Source organism: Sceloporus occidentalis, unplaced genomic scaffold (genome assembly GCF_023333645.1).
Source record: "Sceloporus occidentalis isolate IW3139 unplaced genomic scaffold, rSceOcc1.0.p SCAF_447, whole genome shotgun sequence".
Classification (NCBI taxonomy): Eukaryota; Metazoa; Chordata; class Lepidosauria; order Squamata; family Phrynosomatidae; genus Sceloporus; species Sceloporus occidentalis.
This window is the reverse complement of record NW_028317427.1, coordinates 127,282-149,577: the sequence shown is the minus strand read 5'-3', so window position 1 is coordinate 149,577 and position 22,296 is coordinate 127,282. Positions and strand designations below refer to the sequence as shown.

At 41.4% G+C, this 22,296-nt stretch overlaps 1 protein-coding gene across 7 annotated transcripts in view; it reads left to right on the top strand.

Moving 5' to 3' along the window:
- The window catches only part of LOC149271927 (forkhead box protein P1), a 123,788-nt gene that overhangs the window by 1,259 nt on the left and 100,233 nt on the right, over positions 1 to 22,296 (top strand). Inside the window, exon 2 of one of the 7 annotated variants that reach the window (XM_089506991.1) lies at positions 13,240 to 13,264. The exons of the other annotated variants lie outside the window; for them this stretch is intronic. Coding sequence (XP_089363117.1) covers positions 13,240 to 13,264 — 25 coding nt within the window. The remainder of the gene's footprint in view (positions 1 to 13,239; positions 13,265 to 22,296) is intronic. 7 annotated transcript variants of the gene reach the window in all.

Here is a 22,296-nt window from a genome sequence, read left to right as displayed (position 1 = left end):
GCAGGTTTTTACTTGAATCACAAGAATCACAGCCATGCTGAACTCATTACCGTGGCAGTCACACAAACCCGTGGATAAGATTTCAATAACTGCAGGCCACAGTTGAGTAAACAGTTGCACTGAAATTTAATTCCTGTTGACTTTTCCCTCATTCTTTGCCAGGGGCGCATTCTCATTCAGCGGAGCTGAGACAACAGGAGTTGCAGCTTTGATTAATGTAGGACACTAGAATGGAATTAGTGAACTGGTGTATTCCAGCAGCGCATGAAACCAAAAAATGGAGGGGGGGGTTATTTTAAACAAAATTCCTCATAAAGAGATAGACAATCTTTTTTTTTTCTTCTTTATTCACCAGTATTGTGTAGCCATGTAGAGTGAACAGAGTTGTATAGATGGCTCATGCGCCACTAGGCACAGATGCCCACTATTCTCCCTCATTTTATGCATCCATTAAAAAAAATGGCGGTCAAAATGTTTGCTTAGCAAAGTCATATAGGAATTCAAGCTATAAAAAAGATTTAAGAATGAAATTACCTTGTTGACTTAAAAACCTCCAACATACCTGCGTTATAGAATGCAACGTATTTGGCCCTGACTGTAATTAACTTTAAGGATGTGCCTACTCTGCTTAATGGGTAACCCAATCCTGGAGATAACAAAAGGAAAGTTTTCATATTTTTTTTCCCTTTTTCTGGAGAAAATTCTAGCTTCTGATCTGCCTCTCACGCCGATAGGTCAACTCTTAGGCAACATTCCATCTCCAAGTAGCAGTCATAACAAGAAGTTGCAAATGTTCTTGGTGCTTGTGATGGACGTGGATTTGTCTCTGCATTTGGAACCCTGACAGCCTCAAGGTCTTGAAATTCGATCATAGCTCATAAGGGAAATCCCTTTTATTAATGGGTCAACGATACTTTCTTTTCAAACTTGACGTATCATTCCGTGTTTGCCGGAGATACTTGGAACGATTTGTCGGCTCCTTTCATCCAATAAGTTGATATAAATATAATGCAGACCGGTTGTCTTCCGTGGTGGTCCAAATTATTAAAACCTTATCGACGCTCGGGCTTCTCACCCCGTCATGACACCGTGGCTAAGGGTCCCTTTTCAAAACACCTTTCATGTAGACAAACCTGATTCGGAAACCCTACATGAAATATTTATAATCTGATATAAATCATCATCACTCCGGGTCCAAATAATTGAATTTGAGGGTTTTTTGCTCAAAACAGATCAGTTCCGCACACGCGGTATTGGTTAGCGGAAGCCATATGTGCGCGCCTAATTTTTATGCATGTAAATTCGAATCTAAAACTGATATTTACGGATAAGGCTTTCAAAAGTTACCATTGGAATACGGTAAAACTTTTGCTACATAATTTATAAAAGACAAAATGAGATGAAAAATGATATATATATATTTTTTTTTTAATTATTATTCCCTCCACCCACACATAAGCTGTTTGCAGTTCATCTAAACACTTGACATGATTGCAATTCATATGAGCTTGTTTTCTTAGCGTATCAAAATAACAAATATTGTTTTGTCCCCATTTGCTCAACAGTATTTTTAAGGTGAGGTTTTCATGCATATTTCAGCATCTTTTGATATATTTGGAAACAGCATTTGTTTGAAACGTCGGTAAGATGTGCAGTTTGTATTTTAAGTGTGGATCGTATAAACAGGACTGGAAATGATTTCACTTGCCTGCGATGATTAATTAATAGAAACAATGTATTACAATTGGGGGGGCTTTACCGGAAGGGAACGAGGGAACCACCAGTTTCAATATTTAGGGTCCCCTAGATGTACCTTGTGTGTGTGATGCTTCCCACTTAACACAATCTCTGTTACACATCTTTCTCTATTTAGACTCTTTGGTTGAGCGTGCGTTAGGCAGGACTGGGCACTGAGAGTGCTGGGATTGTCTGAAGCCGTATCTGGTTCAAATTGTTATCTTAAAGGGCCAATTGGTTGGACCACTCATCGTAGAGCGACATTACTAGCCATTCCTTCATAGCAGATAAGAAGCCCAACTACCCCTTTGATTGCGAGACGGGTGGGCAATGCGTTCACCCTTCTGGCAGTAGAAAGGCTTAAGGAACCTCTGCTAGGAACGAGCATTATGACCCTAAGTCAGGCGATGGTGGCTGGTGTCATTCAGCTCCTCCACCACAGACTGGGCTGTCAGTGATGAGAGTAGCAGATGAATAGAATCACTTGTCCATGTGCTATCCAAACGTATAAATACAAGTCTAATCCTTTGGCGTCAGCAGTCAAGCGTAACACGGGTGTCACAGAAGAGGACAAGGTGCCGCCTTAGCAGGTTCTTCCTGATTTTTTACAATATCTAAACATTTGGCGTCACTGAATTCATTTAATTCAGAAAAAGACAAACTGATCTGTCGGTGGTGGTAGAGAGGACTGGAAATACACCCGTGTCGCCTGGGATGGTCAAGAAGGCCCCTCTTTATCGGTATGTGTTGGCTGTGAGTAACCAGGCACTTTCCCCGGCATTAATGTTTGCTTAACGCTTTCTCTTGCGCCACGTTATCCGGATAATTGTGTGTCTCCTCTAAGAGGAATTCACAGACAGATTCCGCTCTGAGATTTACCAATGCAAACACGTTGAGTAAATCAACCTTATCTGAGCTTCAAGCTCTTCATGCCCTACTCTGCCGCTCCACGAAATAAACATCTTAACCCTTCTAATGTAAGAGGCGTCACTTTGAGATTTATTTTATTCCATCCAAAGCCCGTTCCCACCCCATCGAGCGTTAAACGTTCAGGAGACATCCGTCGCGTATCTCTGCAGATAACTATCGTATGAACCAAGTTGGGACAACATTGTCTTTGAGAGAGACGTCTGTTATTGACTTCCCTCAATGCTTGAGTGTGCTAGTGTTTCACTAATGAGTCAGACGGTTGGCAGGATAGTGGAGAAAGGAGTATAAGTGTGAAGCTGATTGATGACAGACCCAGTGACCAGGCAGCAGAAAGGACATATGATCTAGGAAGCCGAGGAGAGAATTCCCCAAAGCCCTTTTCTCTCTTCAGATCAGAAATCGTTGTTTTGTGTTATTGTGACCATGGTTAAAATATATATATATTTATTTTTTTTATTCTGTTTGAGTTTCTCCGCTACCTGTCTTTTTTTTTTTTTGGTGAATAAACGGGATTTAGTATGTTTGTCACCTTTCAGGGCTCTAGACAACTTCCTGTTATTTTTGGCAGTCGGCCTCCTGATTCTGTTGGATGTGGGCCAGAGCTGAAGGTGTTAACTGTTAAATTTGTTAAATTTTACTTTACGAACCAGGCGTGGACTCGGCGCACCACGCGGCCGCATGTCGTATGTGTGTGTGTGTGTACTGCCGACAAATTCACACATGTCATTTAAAGGCAGCTGGCCTTAAAGTACCAGAACCTCTGGAACCGGGCATTCTCTGGCCCAGCGGTCAGGTAAAGCCGAGAGTCCCCTTCTGATAACTGGCATACACACAAGAATGCACACTCACGCTAACACCCTCACACAATTCACACACACACACACACAGTAATTGCCCTGCTGCCCCTGGGCCATCCCACCCTAGCAGTGCTCACCAGGGGATATTACATTGTTAGTGGCATTTATATAGTCCGTTCCTTATTCTTGTAACTAATACGTAGCTAATCTTCAGGACACACACCCCAGAGACGGACTCTTTTATTTGAAGGGAATGTAATAAACACGCATAATCCATATAGATTGATCATTTATTTATTAATTTGAATTTCTGTGTTATTGCTCTATATCTTACTTATCAATCGATATTCAGTAAAAATAAATAATTACTGTTTCCGTAATTACTCTACGTACATAATTGTAAAAGCACTTATGACGTCACAAACTCAGAAAGCTCACTGCGGGTATAAAAGGGCTGTGCGCGCATGTTCCTCGAGAGTATCGAAGTGACGGTGAAGTTACTCTGTGAACAGCAGCCGTGCAGGGATGGCGTATTATCTGTCTTGAGCTTTTCGATAATTCGAGAGAGGTGGCAACGATTACTGTTGGTGGCCAACAGTGCCGGACCCTGGTGGTCTGCAATCGACATCTAATCAAAAAGTTGTATTTGGATATTGGAGGAGAGGATCCCACTCCTGATGCTGGACAGCTGAAGGAGGAGGTGGACAGTCTGAGTGGCCTTCTTCGCTCAGCAGAGAGGGAGAAGAACAAATAGCTGAACATCGCCGGATCACTGGAGGAGATGGTCAACGAGAGGAACAACAACCTACAGGCAGCTGGGGAGAGATGGAGACGTGTTCAAACCTCCAGGAACGACTGAGGGTCTTTGATCGGAAGATGATATCTATGGAGAGCACAGAGAAGCTGCTGGTGGAGAGTTTGAAAAGGGAACTAAGTTTAAGTAATGACAGGACTCAGAAGGCTGGTGCTGGATTGCAGAAGTCACAGAAGGAGCTCAATGACACCCAGGTGGCTCTCAGTGACATCTACGTCTGTTTTGACGTCTTCCAAACAGATACCCCAAGCCCTTGTCCGCTTGGCATAGAGGCAAATTCCCCCCGTCTCTAGCGTTACACTGGGATCTTAGACCAATGGGTTTTTACGTCCACTGAGTGTTGTTTATACGTTATTAAAATGGGATTCAAGTTTTACCAAATGCAGATCTAAAGACACGCAGAGTAATTGTCCTTTACATCCACATCGGGGATGGGTATTAATTCCTACAGGTTCCAAGGTGAGCGTTCCGAATGGACGAGAGAAACCGCGCTTCAAAGGAGAACTCGCTTGCAAATTACAAAACGTGGTAAACGGGCAAGGTTTCTCAACTTTTAGGGGCAGAAACGAAGATTGATGAGTTCTGGGGTACATAAGATTATCCAATGTAATGGAAATAGTGGGGCGCACGTCATACCCGCCCATAATCTGTATACCAGCAAACATTGCTCTAAACCAGACGCGTTTTGAACTTTTCCCAGGTATGTATTTCAATTGTAATTTGTTGACAGATAAGCTGAAAGATTGCAAAGTGTTTATTTTGCAGGATTGGCAAACTGCTATCAGTGTTCCCTTAAGAAAAAGAAAAAAAAAACAGCTATTTTGCAATTTCTGACATTTATTGACAAGCAGAGCTCAGCGGACAGCGATGGAATGTTTATATAACATAAACCTATAGCCGGCCTGACGGAAAACACCCTACTCAGCGAAACATCATAAATTATACGAGTCTTACCAAAATACGACTCATTTCACACAAAGAAGTTTGTCGCAGGAATTTTATAATGCTGTATATCGCTAAAGAGTTTCACTGATAACGTGCTGAAAAGGTTAACTCACTGATGTTAATTGTTTGTACCTTTCTTTTTTTTTACCAGTTGATCTTTTTATTGTGATTTTTAATGGGTTACTTGTGTTTGTTTTGTAAGGTTGGTGCCTTTAGTTTTCTTCTGCGCCCGTCCCAGGATGGAGGTCACGAGGGTTACAAGCTTTTACCATTATCTTTTTTTTTATATATAATGGCAACAAACTCTACCTCTTGGGATTGATAAAAAAGTAGCAATCGCAGAACACGTTAAGGAGACACTTTTTAACCGGATTGCACACTTCACAGATGTGCTAATTGTTTTATTGGGGCAATAAAATGTGGGGCTAATACCAGCCGCTGTCTGCTGACGTGTTCATTAAAAGGACTGTGCAAAGGACAAGAGGAATGTTCACTTAAAGCAGCGAAAAGGGTTCTTTACAGTAAGAGCGGTAAACATGCGGAATCCACTAACCACAGTGACTGTGCTACCAATAGATTCCTTTAGATATGGGCTGAGTGAAGAATATACAAAGATATGATGAGTTAAAAGGACAAGATTAGGTATAGTTTGTAGACCCCAGAGGCCATTTTGGGGTCAAGAAGGACGTTTTGCTCTTTTTGAGGTATAATTAGAAATCACTTAAATGCGTTTTAGTTTTTTTTTCCCCATCCTTTAGATCGACAACGGTGTTGGATTTTTTTTTTAACCCAAAATACAATGTTACTATGAATATAATCTGAGTTCTGGCAAGAACCATGGATTTCCAGTGTCATAACACACGGACTTCCGTCGTCCATAAGGCAGTCCCTCTGTGCGGTGCTTATCATAGCAATACTTACTAAAAAATAAAGGCATATCATCCAAAACACCTACGACAGAGTCCCTCGAAGTATTCTTCGTGCATACCCAGGGCTGTAGCTGCTTAAAGAACATTCGGCATTTCATCTCATTCCATCAAGAATGTTTATGGCCGCTTCCCTTTTAGTAATATAAGATTTGTGTGTTAGTGAAGGGCATGTGATCTACATTTGCAACGAAGGTCAGAAGCCTTAAGGAGATATATTGTTGTGTTTAATGCTTGAATTATTACCAGCATTTCAAAGAAAGTTTTGTTGCAATAACTTGTTCTTCAAGAGCGTACTTTGAGCGCACTGTGCAAAGCGAGGGGGGGGGGTGAAAAAACAAGTTCTCTAAATTGTTGATTGTACCGCACCCTTTTTACCAACAAGGTCCTAGAAAAACATATGGAAGTTAAGTCATAAACTTTTTTTTCTTCTTGAAACGCAGCCGTTTGATTGGTCACATGAGCTTATCTCGGGCTCAGAAGAAAACTGGCCAGATAAAGCCTTTGTTTCGTATTGACTTAACAGGGTAGGTCTGAGTTTGTTTGTAAGCCCCTTGGGAAAATGTATGTGCCTTTTCTCTGTCTTTCAGAAAAAAAAAAATAATAAGTCATTTATTAAAAAAAATTTCTGCCGCTCCAATACATGTTTACATAAAAAAGGGTTATACTACAGAGATTGCTAGATTATTAGTAACTAGGGTTTTTTTTTTAGTCTGTTTCCTTCTAAATTAGAATATTCTTTTTTTTCTGAAATGTTATAAGTTATAAGGTTTAATATTTACATTTTTCTTAAATATAAAATTATATTATATAATTATATATTATTTAAATATGTATTATATATATTGTATATATTTATATTATATTTAAGCAGATACTCACAAAGACCCATTAACAAAACACATAAAAAACATTTCTGTGGCCTAGTCAGCCATTTCAAGAATTGAAAAGCTGGCGATGGAATATCTTTTTTATTCATTCATATCTAATAACTTTTAATCTGAAGGTTAAGTAGTCAGATCTAAACTAAGAGATGATAATACCCATTTTATGTTCACTGAAGGGCGCAGTATACATCTTCCTACTGGAAAAGAAAATTGTGCGTAAAATGTCATTCCCCCCCCCCCCAGTGCGGGGACAAAGAACAAAAGAAAAATCTTGCATTTTTATTGTATTTTATTATTTATTTATGTTTCACGTATATCTCACCCGGCTCGTTATAACACAATATACAGGTTGAAATATAAAGGAATTATTTAGTACAAGGTTAAGAAGAGCAGCCATAAGTGGAGAGCGCCCCCGACGAGAGAGTAAACGATTTGGCAACAACCAATCGGTGCATTACAGAATTAACCCCTTAAATGCATCGCTCAAGATTTTTTTATGTCACCTCTTCTGGCAAGGAATGGATGAAATCATTTCAGAATTTGCTCCGGAATGCTGAATGAAATGATACAGTAATCTGATCGGAACGCTTTCTTTTTTTTTATTGTAACAATGTGTAAATGAATAGTTTTTGGTCAATACTCAGTGGAGCTCTGTCCTATTTTTTGTTTCCATAGAGCTGTCTCTGAGCCGTTACTTCGGTTAACACGTGGACGGGTCTGGCGGCTCCTATTAATGGCAACCTGCTGGCTTGAGCTTTACAGCTCTGTTGAGTCACTCGGGTTTAAATAGCAACACAGATCAGGACATTAGGAAAGAGAGAGACTTCTAGTGTTCCATTATCAATGATCCTTAAAGGAAAATGCGTACCCCGTTTTATTACCTTTTTATTTATGAACAACATTTATGGAATGTCTGTCAATGGGGAGATACGACGCTCTCGGCATCTATACCCTGAGTTATTGTCAATGGAGGCCTGGAAGCATGTGTTTCATATTATTATTATTATTACCGTATTTGCTCGATTATAAGACGACCCCCCAAAATCTGAATATTAACTTAGGAAAAAAAGAAAAAGCCTGAATATAAGACGACCCTAAAGGAAAAAAGTTTTACCAGTAAATGTTAATTCATGTAAACTATTTTTTTAAATAAAAGCTATGATTGAGAAAAATATTTTTATTTTTTTTATTTCCTTGTATTTTCCAACCTGTCCCCCAGTTACGCACATCTGCCCCCAGGCTTGCCACACCAATATGGCACTGTGGCCCATGATATGCCTTTTAACCCTCTATATGCCACTGTGCCCCATGGCATGCCTTTTGACCCCCTATGTGCCACTCTGCCTCCAGAAATGCCTTATACCCATATATCCCATTCTGGCATTTAGGGGGTTAAATGCATATTATGGGGCAGAGTGGCATATAGGGAGGTATAAGGCATTCCAGGAGGCAGAGTGCTCTATTAAATGCCCCCTTAACGCCACTCTACCTCCTGAAATGCCTTATACCTCCCTATATGCCACTCTGCCCCATAATATGCCTTTTAACCCCCTAAGTGCCAGAGTGGCATATAGGGGTATAAGGCATTCCAGAAATGCCCTATGCCCCCATTTAACACACACACACACACACGCGCACACACATACACACACACCGGTGCTTCCAATTTCCTGCTCTATTGCCGGGGCAGCGGGTTGACGTCTCCTTCCGCTGCAGCCTGAAGGAGGTGGAGTTGGCAGCGGGGGTTGTCTATGTCCGTCGCGGATACCTTCCCCGGCTGTCAGAGATCAGAGTTCGCGGCACCGGTGCGGGAAACTCTGATCTCTGACAGTTGAGGAAGGTATCCGCGACGGACACAGACAACCCCCGCTGCTAGCCACACCTTTGAGGTCTGATTAGAAGACGACCCCGATTTGCTCGGAAAAAAACCTCGTCTTATAATCGAGCAAATACGGTATTATTATTATTACTATTTCTTGCATATTAAGCATTTGTATGAGTTCTCGCCCTACTAGATAAACACCCTGACTCTTTATCATACTGTCTGTGGGAAACCATGGATAGGCTCAGTCTTAATCACCCAGCTGGACTAATGAAAGTCTATGGAGGAATGGACTTCATTAGCATTACCATAAAGTCTCATAAGATAAGAGTAACCTTGAGCAATAGTTCTATCCCAGTGATTATATCCTTGTTCTAGGTATTGCTTGGTCAGTTTTTTATTTGCCATCTCACCAAACCACCATCTACCACTGGAGGTCACGTTCTAACGGGCCGCTGGTTCGTGGGTTCAGGGTCACGTTGCTCAGAACTTTTCTCTTCCTACTTTGGAGAGAGATACATTTTTGAGTGCCTCTGTTTAAGGCAGTGACCCATTCATGAACTAACCACAAACACGATTCATTTCCATATGTTTTCTATGTATTGCAGGCGTGTACCAGAAATTAGGCATCTTCCACAGTTCATAACTCACGTATCGGTGGGATGCGTTGGCTTTTTTTTTCCTTTTTTTCATTTGCGGCCAGCGTTCCCTTCTTGCTCTCACCGTTGCCATCATCAACTATTGTAATCTTCTCCTAAATGACTGTCTTGTTTTTGATGGCTGCTTTCGCCGTCGGTAACTAAACTGTACCATAATCTCACCTGATTTATCATTCATTCGCCTTGGATACGTCCGCCGTTCCGTCACGTTCCTACATTATGTTCCGTTTGTTTGTCTGCTCCGCACGCCGAGAGTTTCCAATGACATCATCTGGTGGCTTGCTAAGTTCAGACTAAACGTTCAAATAAAAAACATTTTTAGAAATCAATCTGTATTTGAAAACATCCTAGGCTTCCAATCTGCATGAAATTAAGTGCACGTCAAACTCTCCCAGGAGAAGCAGATATATGGAATATTCTTAGCAGCTGTTTTAACAGGTGAGGGAGGAATTCAATTTTAAACATGGCTTCGGTGGGGGGGGGGGGGTGGAACAAAAAACAATAAAAGTTTTTATTTTAGTGAAATACATCTTTTTACTTAACCGTCATCCACAGACCAGCGTATATCTAATGGGGTTTAATAAGATATTTAAATGGGAAATATCATTTGTTTTTTTAATTCATTCATTTAAAGGTACAGTAACCTCTTAATTTTTATTTTTTTATTTTTATTTTCTTTTTGTCTGAAAAAGCGAAGCAAATTGTGATTCCAAACAGGCGTGACATTTTAAATGTTTCATTTGCTGTCCATTGTATTTTCCCGAACCGCCTTATAGTTTTAGTGGAAACCTCGTACTACGTGAGACCAAAAATCTCCCTTCCCCCCCCCCCTCCTATGCGCGTAGAGGGCGGCAGATGCATACAGCTAGGAGCAAGGTTACCGTTCCTGATGAAAGTTACTTAGCGTGACAAAGAAGATTAATTTTGTGGTAGAAACAAAAGAAGCAAAGAGATTTTTATAAGGCTGCGGCGTACTATTATTTTGGAAACCTGGCTTCCTCTTGTTTTGTCAGCCACCTCGCAGCTCTGTGGTCTCCAGTTCCCCTGCAGCACTTAAGACTATTCAGTAACGGGAAGATTTAATAAATCAGCATTATCTCACTGTTTACAAAATAAACATTGCATCACTGCATACTTCACAGAGTACTAATCAGTGCTGTCTGGCTCTTCAGAACGGAATAAATGGCTGGAGAATTCTTTATTTTCATGGGTGGGGGATATGGAAGAGGACCTTTGACTTTCCAGCACAGGATTAGCCCGCAGGCGTACTTCCCAAGTGTCCCTGCTTTGGAGGACCAGTCCCTCTTTGAGGCCCAAGCCCCCTCTGAATTTCTTTCCTCCCCGGACGCCCTTCTTTTCTAGGAGCGCGGAATGTTTGCTGGGTATGAGGGTATCGCAGGGTTCTACAGCCCTAAAAGCCCCAATAAATTGAAAATGGCTTTATAAATGAAAATATATTTGGGATACCTCTTTTAAATCATACATCCTCAATGTCTTTCTTTGGGAGAGACAATCCCCCAAATCCACATGCCGTTCTTTCCTCCTTTGATGCCCCCTTTTCCTCCCCTGCGTCCCTCTTTTTTTCTAGGGGCTCGGAATGTTTGCTGGGTATAAGGGTATCGCAGGGTTCTACAGCCCTAAAACCCCAATGATGTGTAAAGAAACTGCAGGGAATGTAACGGTGTGAATGAAATGCATTATTCTGTACATAAACGATCCCGGATTGGTCACAGAATCACTCAAAAAAGAAAAATGGCTTCTGATTCTGAAGTTATTCTTGGAACATTTATTATATTATGTGATGGGACATCTGATTCATCAAATTCTAGATTATCTTCAGATGGAACGTCGTAATGAAGATTAGGAAAGAGGGGAAATGACCTAGGATAAAAAGTGATCACAAGATTTTGGGTCTAAGGTTTTGGTCCATAAGTGATATTTGGTAGATATCAGAACAGGAGCATTTAGTAAACAAATTGCGACATCCCAACATCTGCTCGTTGAAACCCAATAGATACATTGTAGCTCTCCAGTTCTTGGTCAGCTAAGTTTCCCCAGAAGCTGAGACATTCAGCAGCCGGTGGAGCTTCCAGGATGAAGTTCAACAGCATCTGAGTATAGATAAGGTGGTGACCCTTAGCAAAGCCTTCATTCGAGAGGGGCAGCTCCTTGCAGGGGTAACCAGGGGCCTCCAGTACCTTTAAGAAAGGGCCCCACATACGGCCCCCTCTTCCCTCACAGCAGATTAGATGCAGAAGTCTTCCTGTCTCCGACAAATGGTTAGTGTGATGTTTTATAGGGGAGTTAAAAGCTGAGCATTTTGTGTTTGACAAGTTTTTTTTTCCCCTTTCTTTTATTACCATTGTGTTTTAGTACACAGAGCAGAAGATTTAACTTGTAAACTTTCCCCAGGTGCCGGTAACAGCTGTCACCAGCTGGCAAAGGGGGGGGCAAGAAGCCTTGTTTATTTTCCAAGCGATGGCATGCAGATCCTTTACCAGGCTGGGGGGCCGCAAACTGCGCCGGGTGAAACCGATCGGCCTCTTCCTTGGAGTTACTAAGCAAACACGTAGAAAGAAACGCACAAGTTTCATGGGTGTGTAAGAAAAATAAGTCTTAGATTTCACGTGTGTTTATTTTTATTTACACAATAAGGACACGCGGCACTTTTTGGCTGACGTTACCATCTAGAGGAGGTAGCGTGAATGCAGCTGGAATAACAGGTCTCTGCTCTGGAGAGCTTGCAATCTAAATTCAAGCTGTCCGCTTAAGCTCCTTCTGAGGAAGGTCCCTCTCCTAAAATAATTTATTCTAGGAAAAGGTTTGACAAACCACATGTTCCTGGGACCCGCGGCTCATAAAAATGTCATTGCTTTTGATCATATTATAAATTTTCTTATATATTAGGTATTTGAACTTCAGAGTTGAGACTGTTTCTCATTTCTTCTGCTCTCCTCTGGTCTCATTGACTGTTATCTCTGGCAGTAAATAGTCGGAGAGGGAAGGCGTGACGGATGATGTTTAGTAGAGCTGAGTCTAAACTACAATTCCCATGATCCTCCACTTAGCTGGCCTGTGGGTTTGAGTGCATACATCAGCAGGATGATGTCACACGAGAGATGATAACTAATTAATTACCTATTGTACAGCGCTGCGGAACATGATGGCGCTATATAAATCAATAAGCAATAAAAGGAATTACAATTTTAGGTCCACATGCTTTCAACTCCGACACCAATAGTTTTTTTTACTAAGATAAAACGAGTTCTGAACAGTAGTTCAGGCTTTGGTGCCAACTGTTTTATTTCTATAGCGCCAACAATTCACGCAGCGCTTCTTACAGTCCCTACATTCAAAGGGTCTGACAAAACAAGAACCGACAGACCGAAACGAGCCGGTATATGGGGTAACGAGGGCTCGGCTCGTAAGCTTTCAATAAATACCGTGAAGGTATCTAGACAACACAATGGAGCTGCAGCGTTTCACATGTGGTCTTCCATCCTTGGACTCTGACCAATTGTCTTACGCCGCGAAAAGACTCCTCTTCGGATCCGAAATCAGCCAACACGTTGATGCAGAACAGAGCACGCAGGTGCTTCCAAATTACGCTCTCGTAGAAGAAACAAAAAGACGTCCGATCAAAAATGTTTAGTTTTGAAAACTAAAAATGACAATTAAACGTTAGTTTATAAAATACTGTCAAGAAGAGCACGGCTTTTTAGCCAGCAGCAGCAGCGGCGGCGGCGTGTCTCCTAATAACTCGACGAGGTTCAGCGGAACAACAGAAAAAAAGTATCCCAACCACAGAGGTTCCGTGCGCTCGGAAGGCGTAATCTAAGGCTCCCGCATACTCAATAAGCCCTTTCTCTTCGGTGTTTATATAGTCTTACCGTCTTTTTTACCCCAAAGGGCCCGATTTTACCGCTGGCTGCGAAGTCTGCAGAGTAAACTAAGAGCGGCTAATGCAGAAACGGTGTTCCTGGACTGGCATCTATTTTTTATTTATAATACGTTCCTTGTACGCTCTGGATAATAGATGACACCGCTCATTCGGTCTTTAGCTTCAAAGCCGCGCGCCGGCATGGATGACAGACCTGGGAACGGGAACACAAAGGTACTAACAACACAAGGAGCTGCCTGTTTACCAGAATGCCGTCTTCTGATATCGCTCCCCCGGGAGGGGGCCGAAAACGTGCTGTAAGAAAGATGATTTAACATCTGAAAACGGTACTTAAAGAGTTTTCTGTCTGGCAATAACACGAGGGAAGCTTCTGAGCGGGATCTGGGGACCCGGTGTTTTGTGTTTATCTCTCGGCCTCTCGGGATTAACCCCGTCACTGCCTGAGGGGACAAGGAGCCCCTGCGAGACAGGCGCCTGCAGCTATAACAGCGTTACGAGCGCTCTAATTGAATGTTTTAAAGTGCAGGTTTACGCAATTTCATTAGAAATGGCTTTTAATATGCTTTTTGCGGATCCAGTGCCACACGCTCGGCCGGGAAGGAGCGTAGCCGTTGTGTTATTGGAGTTTGAAGGATTTTAATGCGGATAATCTATACGGCCGTATCTATAAATAGTGATCTAATAATTTTAAATAATCGTTGGAAATAAAGGTGTCGTCGTTGTAGATTGTTATTTTGTGACAGTGTTTTTATAGGTTAACCAAGGAGGGGTGCATTAAATGTGATTCTGGAGCCATTGGAACCCTACTGATTGGACCATTCCATTGGTTGCTATGGTGATAACAGCAACTTTTCAAAATTTGCTCCGGAGTCACTTTTTTTATACGTAGAGCCCATGTTTTCCTAGAGTTAATGTAAACTTATGTACAGTATTGATATAATGTTACTAGGTCCTTTCAAGTGAATTGCATGCACACGATGTAACAAGAGGCCATAATCTAAAACTAGAGTGTCACAGGCATAGATGTAATGTAGAAAAGGTTTGCTTTACACCGAGGATAAGAGATAAGTGGAAGAGACCCCCCGGCAGAAGTGGTAGAGGGTAATACAGTGAGGGTATTAAACATACATGGGATAGGCATACGGCTCCTGAATCTAAGACGCGACCAACGACTGATTAAGGTTTGAGGACAAAATGGGCTACTAGCTGGGGGCCGAATGGGGCCGATCTGCCGGCAGGTTCTATGTTTCTGTCTGTAGCCCAAACTTAACCAGTGATGCCATTTTGGTTTCTTGTGCTATACGGACAATTCTGGGAACTTGATTACCTGCCATATGGTTCCACATGGCGCTACCGTATCAGGACGTAATACTTACGTTGCATTTTAACTATTGGTTGGTTTCATAATTTTGCCTAAAATGTATTTCTCGGCACAGAAGATTTAGCGCGTGTTTATAGAGTTGAAATTTAAATGGATACATGGTAAGGCCTGCCAGCTGAGGTAGCAATAGGACATAGGGTATAACTCAATCACTGGCTACAGATTGGGACATCTTGGCGCTGTTGGTTCAGCTTCATCGTTGGTCGTTGGGTTTCAGAGAGACTTGGCATTGAGTTGGGTTTGTATTCGCGGCACTGACGCTGTTAGAACATAAGATTTGTCATTACAAGATTCAACAACTCATGATTCTTACCCGAGATAAATAATAATAATAATAATAACAATAATAACACTACGGAGGGTTCCATCACAACTACATTAAGGGATATTCTGGAAACGGAAGCAGTAGAATCTTCAATATAAAAATATTATTGAGAAATTTGTCGTAGGAAGAAATGAGTGCCTTAAATAAACCTATTTCTGCTTGAGGATTAACCTCTATAACACGTCTGGTCTGCGGCGGGAGGAAGGAACCCGACTTTTGGTAGGAATTTATTAACCTGCGAGAAGGTGGCAGAGGGTTTGTGTATCAGGATAACGTCAGGGCAGGAGGAGTTCAGCCTCTGCACAGGCCATTAGCAGGGGTTCAGGCTCAAAGTGTGCAGTAATAATCAAGGTTGTAGGTAGAGAAGATGAAGTGGAATGATTAATTGATTAAGAGGAAAATTAATTTAAGAGATAATTTACTGAGCGTAATAGAATTTTTCCGTGAAACCGATTCTTTCTTTTACTTTATTCAGACATTTTTAGTGGTGGTCTATAACTTTAATAATAACGTGCCTTTCCACGTACGTTTTACTTTCTGCGTCGATTGCGGGGTTACCCGTTTTCTCAGCCCACGTAAACCTTTCGTGGGCTGTTCGTAGAGGATATTATGTATTACGTTGGTCTTTCTTGATACAATGTAAGCAGTACATGGAGCCATCGGAGAAGTGTTAAACCGTCTTAATTCCAGCACCTAATTGAGTCAAATGCTTGCGAAATTATTCTATTAGCTGCTTACTCAGCAGACCGTTAGACGCAGTTACCCCGAAAGCATCTTTAATGGTATCTGTAAGTTCGTGTCAAGCGAAGTGTGGCATCCGTTGTGGCATTGTTTTCAAATTCTGGCTGCGTGAATCTAGCTCTGAGCGAGGCAAGAAGTGCGGAGATGCCCTTCCCATCTCTCACAGTTTGCATCTTATTTGAATTGGGGTATCTTTAGGGCATTTTTCATGATAGAGCCCTTTGTATACAGTTAGATAAGCAGAGGATTGTCTCTCGTTCATCTAAAGTCCAGCGGTATCCTGAAGGAGAGAATTTCATAATGTGTTCACTTCGGCGGAAGCCCCTCTACTATAACTGCTGACACTCCTAAATGTGTCCTGGAAGTTGTCTTACTATCAGGATTGTTGTTAGCTGTGGACAGCCAGGCTCTGCTTATCCATATAGGTGGCATAGATGGCGTATTCGCTCGATGGGGCGTCCTATGACGTCACAACGTTGGCATGACATCACTCTTAAAGTACCCCAGCAGTGGGAGCTACACATTTGTGAAAATTGTTCTTTTTCTTTCTCTTTCTATATAAAGAGAACATAAATAGATAACAATGCTCATGAACACTGATACAATCCAAATGATCAGTATTTGAATATTCCAATAATGTTGAATAATCATAGCAGCATTAATATTCACAGGCAGTTTTGGGTATAAAAAGCTCATTTAAAAAATAAAAAAATGGCTATTTATCTTTCATTTCTGTGATGATTAATTGCCTAATTTTCTACCCCCTAAACAGTGTAAATATAAATGTAGATTCCTAGGAATTGCTCTTTTTCTCACTAAGTAGTCAGAATTAATTGCCTCTTAACCTCTCTTCCCCTGGCCCCGTTTTTTTCTCACACTTTGATGATTATGAAGCTGTAGGTCCTGATTGACTTCGTTTTTGTGATTACCCCGTCTACGTACAGATGCTAAATTAGTATTAAGAATAAATTTATACCCAGAATCCATCATATTGTTTAAATAAAACGTCATAACGCGGCATTCAAAATTACATGAAATCGACAATAAATTACGACAAGTATATTTTCGGGGATTTTTTATGCTTCACTATTAACGTATTGACTGCTTTGTTATTAGGTGGAGAATGTTATGATGTTAATATTTATTTAAATCTCCATTGGGATAAAACGTGGCGTTTTTTGGCTCAATTTTAGTTGAAATATAACACTTTATATATTAGGAATTAGATTTTATTTCTGGTATATCAGATTTGGTTTCAAAACAAACAAAAAGGGTTATTTGCCTTTTCAAGTGGATGAACGGAAGAGATGAGCTGAATTTTACTCGCAAGAACGTTTTGATGCAAGTAACGTTTTTCTGTTTTTTTGCATTAGGTACCCCCCTGGAGGTACCAGAAAACTATCATGTCCCTGCATGACACATGAATGTGAAATCTACCAGAAAAAAATATTTATGATGATTTTACGCTTGATTAGACTTGGATGACATCTGTTGGAAGACAGGGACTGGACAAAGAGAGAGAGAGAGCGAGAGAGAGACGCTCCAGGGCAAATGTTAACAGAATTGTTTAGACGATGCTGTGTTAGGAGGACCCACTTACTGCCGGGCAAAACACAGGAATCGCGTTAAGCAAAGTGCGGCTGACAGGCATTCGCTGTTCTCTGCTCGCTGGAATCACGAAACGCTGGCCTCTCTGCATTTTATGGTCCAGCTTTATTTCCTTCTGTTCCGAGGTCTCAGGTCCGCGCGGTGGATTTTAGTATAACAGAGAGCGAATGGAGACAAGCTGAAATAATATTCTATTCTTATATTACAATGTTTATTAATTAATGTCTATATTTAGGGAACTGCATTGGATCTAAATAGTAATCCCCACTTTTTCTTAGGAGACCACCCAGGTCCAAGTGAGAAAAACGCGGTCATTCGTTTCTCCCCAGGGCTTCACTTGGTTCCAGTAACGATGTTGCGGCCTCTTTGCGCAATCATGTTTCTTGGTTTGTTACAAACCTTCCTATTTGATGCCCAGATTGGTGTTTGGCTTAATGGTCCTCTAGGACATAAGAGATGTCTTCGTGTAGCAATTTTGGTGCAACTGGCCCTTTATCAATGCCAGGTTGGTAGAAATTGATTGGTAGGGTAAGACTTTCTTGGCTTAACAGGACTAATCATAAAAATTCTACTTCTTGCCCGGCTAGACAACTGTGTGGGAAGCCACTTCTACAAGGCTTGCCTTGAAAGACGCCGCTTTTAGTCGGACATCAAATCTGCTAATTGTATATCGAGGTTAAAGCAAAAGATAAAATAGACGGGCATAAACAAATGCACTTTGTAATTATAAGCCCTGCAGTTAACGTACGGCACGTAGCAGAATTTAGCCCCATGGCAGCTACTGATTTAGTTAAACAAGCCGGTCAGGCCTGTTCTACCTGTGCACCTTGATACACTTTGACAACCGTGGAACGCAAGGCTCTCTAGTGCAAAAAAAACATTGTTTTGTTTCCACCTTTTGTTTTATTTACTTAGTTTTTAAAGGATTCCATTATGGAGTTTCCCGACTTGGCCCGTATTAATGTCAGATTACTTTAGCTATTCAGCCTAGCAAATAAGTTGAATTCTTACACGGTAATGAGCTGTGATCTCGAGAACATTCCTTTCAGAGGTGAACTTAGCAGACAAAGGAAGATGTATCAAAGTTAAGCTCGGTATTTGGTGTCCTGAACTTGCGCTAATTATAAAGCTTCACTCTCTCGTGGAACCAGCAATAACGCTGCGTAAAAAATCGACAATAATAATAGAAGTAATGATAAAGAATTTTAGAATTGCAAAAAGCGGCTTTTTTGGTCATTAATGGTCAGAGTTTTACCAGCAGTAGCATACAAACCAGAAATAAGAGGTTCGGATTCGGTTTTAGAAGTAGTGCATACATCCTCCCTATCACAGTAGAGACTTTCTCGGCTCTGAATGCTATCGAACAAAGCTCTTTAGAACCCTTGAGCTAAGACTTATGAACACATGATGGCGGAGGTAATAAAACTCAACCTACAGCGCCCACTGTAATCGCGCCGCCGCTATAGCCTTTCCCAATGGCTGTTGCCATTTTCTTCATTCTACCCTATTATGAGTCTTGCCTTTCCATCCTCTACGCATTTTCTAGATCAACTCCATTCTGCGTTCCTTACTTTAACGTCTTTGACGTTGGGTATATTGCCGTCGCCTCCGCTGGGTGGTGCTTCGTGGAGGAGTTTATGTTCCTACCCAGGTGTAGCATGTCAGGGGTTAAAGAGATGATCTCTGACTGTATTTAAGAGCAGACTATGGTTTCTGAACGCCTGCGAATTCATTCTTTTCTGGCATTCCCTCCTCCGTAATGCATCTCGTTTGTGAAAATTCCCCAGTTGCAGCCTGTCTGGAGTACTGGTGGGAAATGTTTTATTTTTGTTTGCGTCAGGCCCCTCTTGTTTTGATTTTGTCTGAGTAATATGGAAAACAGTGCGTCACTTCGCGTGGGTGTTTTGTCTGCTGGCCATTTGGCCACCGACTGTACTTTTTTCACATGCTCGCTACCCAGATGATAAAGCAGCCAACATGGCGCAGGCTGACCCTCATCGTAACTCCAGGCAGAGACGGGCGTAGCAGATCTGCCCGTCTCGACGGAGGTCACGTGTCTGCGAGACAGCTCCTTCCTTTTCTGTGGTTATGAATCTATTTCCACAAAGGTCAGATTGATACATATATCGGTTTCTGTAATATACTGCGGAGGGGATTGAGTTGCACATTTTAGGGTTGAGGGGGGGCATTAAGTAGTAAAATCCATAAAGGGGCAATAAACAATTTTAATATCATTGGTATGATTAGTTTATGATCTTTCTAACTTTTTTTTCTTCTGCTTTCGAGACAACATGTAACATAAGCTAAACCATTAAATGTCTTTTAATTAAAAAGAAATGATTCAAAATGCATTTCCTGACTTGAAAACAGAACACGATCATTAAACACGTGCAGGCTTGTTGGTTTCTGTAAGCACTGAAGAAGAAGAAGAGCACTGTTCTTAACCCTTATGTTTCTTTTCCGCCTTCAGTGCTGTCCAGGATTGATGGAGTTAATATGATTGATGGGAGTTGGGGTTGGGGGGCAGATGTGGCTGGCCCAGCATTTTAAATGTTAAACCTGTGTGTTGCGGGGTCATGTGTAATAGGCGTACCAGGTTTCGCTCCTATATCAATACGCAAAAATATCACGATTATTTTTCCTTCTTTTATTAGTATTATTATTTTTATTATTTTGGGGGTTTTCTGTCAAAGACTTACATTAAATATAAATATAAAATAGGGGTACAGTCCAAATGAGGGTAGTGTGGATTGAGTCATGTCACACCATTCACAGGCCCCAACCCCACTGATAAAACCGAATGTCTTCCAGAGGTGTTCGCGCACGCACCGGTTGTGTTTCCAGCACAGCTCCGCCATTCTAACGTTTAAAACATGAGGCAGCTCGGAAAGAATGTATATTTTTCATTATTTTTTCATTACAACTTCTGAAATGGGTTTGGCATAAAGCACGTCAATTTTATAATGCACCAAAATAAAGCAAGTGTGTGTATGTATATGCTGTATATCTGACAGCAGATCGGCCCCGTTCGGCCCCCCTGTCTAGTCTGCCCGTTTTTCCTGCTGTAAAGACTTAAACCTCTATCAGTCGTCTCGTCTTAGATTCAGGAGCCGGATGTCTGTCCCATGCATGTTGAAGTTCCCTCACTGTATTAGCCCCTACCACTTCTACTGGGAGGATGTTCCACTTATCTACCACACTCTTAGTAAAGTAGAACTTTCTTAGGTACATGGAAACTTATTGGGACCATTCTCTTTTAAGAGATCATCCCAGCGCACCTCACAGATGTGCTGCAGGGACAACACAGTTAAAATGTGTCACCTCACCCACATGGACCTAAAAGCTGTTTAAACCTGAAATATTGTGGAAAGTACCCAGTAATGTGAATAAGTCAATTGATGGGTTTGTGATATTATCACACTACTGTGACTTTGGGGTCACTGAGCTGTTTTCATGGAAAACAAGGAAAATTAGCCTTTAAAACTTAAACTTGGATCAGTGAACACAACGTGCCATTGGAACACGGGAGTGATGGGAGGAACACGGGAGTGATGGGAGGAACACAAGAGTGAGGGGAGCGAAACTATTGTTTCCAGCTACAATTTATAACATTAAACCCCGTCTGCGCTGGATTTCACATCCATTTCATTTTATTTTAATGGACAAAATTTGCTTCCCCCCGAAAACGAGGACATTTCTAAGTGACCCCAAACTTTTGAAGCAGTATTGTATAAACAGTTTCTATAGAATTTGCTAGAATTGTTATATATTTGGAATGCTCTGTATATTTACTATGTGTACACATATATGTGGTGCAGACATGCGTGTTTATAGACTCACGTATGTGTGCAGAGCTCATAAGTCTGCTGGGGGAAAAAGCAGTGTAACTACATGCAGCTCGTCGGAGAGTTCTGTGCTTTTCTCTGCGCTGTCGTTATCGTTTTACTGAGCTCCGCATAATAACATCTTCATCTGAGATTGCCATGGCACTGGGGAGCTGCATTTGTTGATCAAATTTGGCCGGATAACACCGCGATCTCGTCGTATCCTGAAGTGCAGAGATGTGCCGGGCATACGGATGCCGAGAGCCGGCCGGCTGATTGATTGATTCTCTCTGTCACAGAACAAGATAACTGGATCAGTAAATGCTCGGTACACTTCAGCGTCCGCCGCACAATCAAAAGCGGGGGCATCGGCGGGCCGCTGAATCGAGAGGGGCATGATGGGAAAATATATATATATTTCAGGGCGATAAGACGCGCAAGTGCATGCTTGTGTGTGGTTTACTGCGGCCGAAAAGATAAGACGGAATTTTTATAAATGCTCTTTATTCTTTATTTAGAATTAAAGGCTAAAATACGTTACAATGTATTTCATTCGTTGCTCGGTTTGTTGTTGAGATTTCAAAATGCTTTACATAAATCAGCCTGAAATTCTGAGTTAAGGAATAGTGGATCTTCCTATTCAAAATCAGATTAACTGTTTAGGTTCTGGGGGGTGCAATACATTTTGCTTTATGGGGTTTTGAACAACCCCCCCGGCACTTAGTTAACTAACATTTGCGAAGCATGAGAAAGTTGACTTTATCGGAGTAGGATGCTACATTTCTTTGCTGTGCCTACTTTGCTAAATGTTCTTTTATATCTTAACATTCTAGTCTAGCCTTAAACTGTACGGAGTATTTGCCAAGTATCCTGTATTCCAAAAGACAGTCCTAGCTGTTTCAGAACATTTTCTATAAAATTATGTCTGTTTGGCCAATATTTTCTGATGCCAACAACCATGTCTTGAACGTTGTCTCATTTTTCTTGGATGGTACAGAG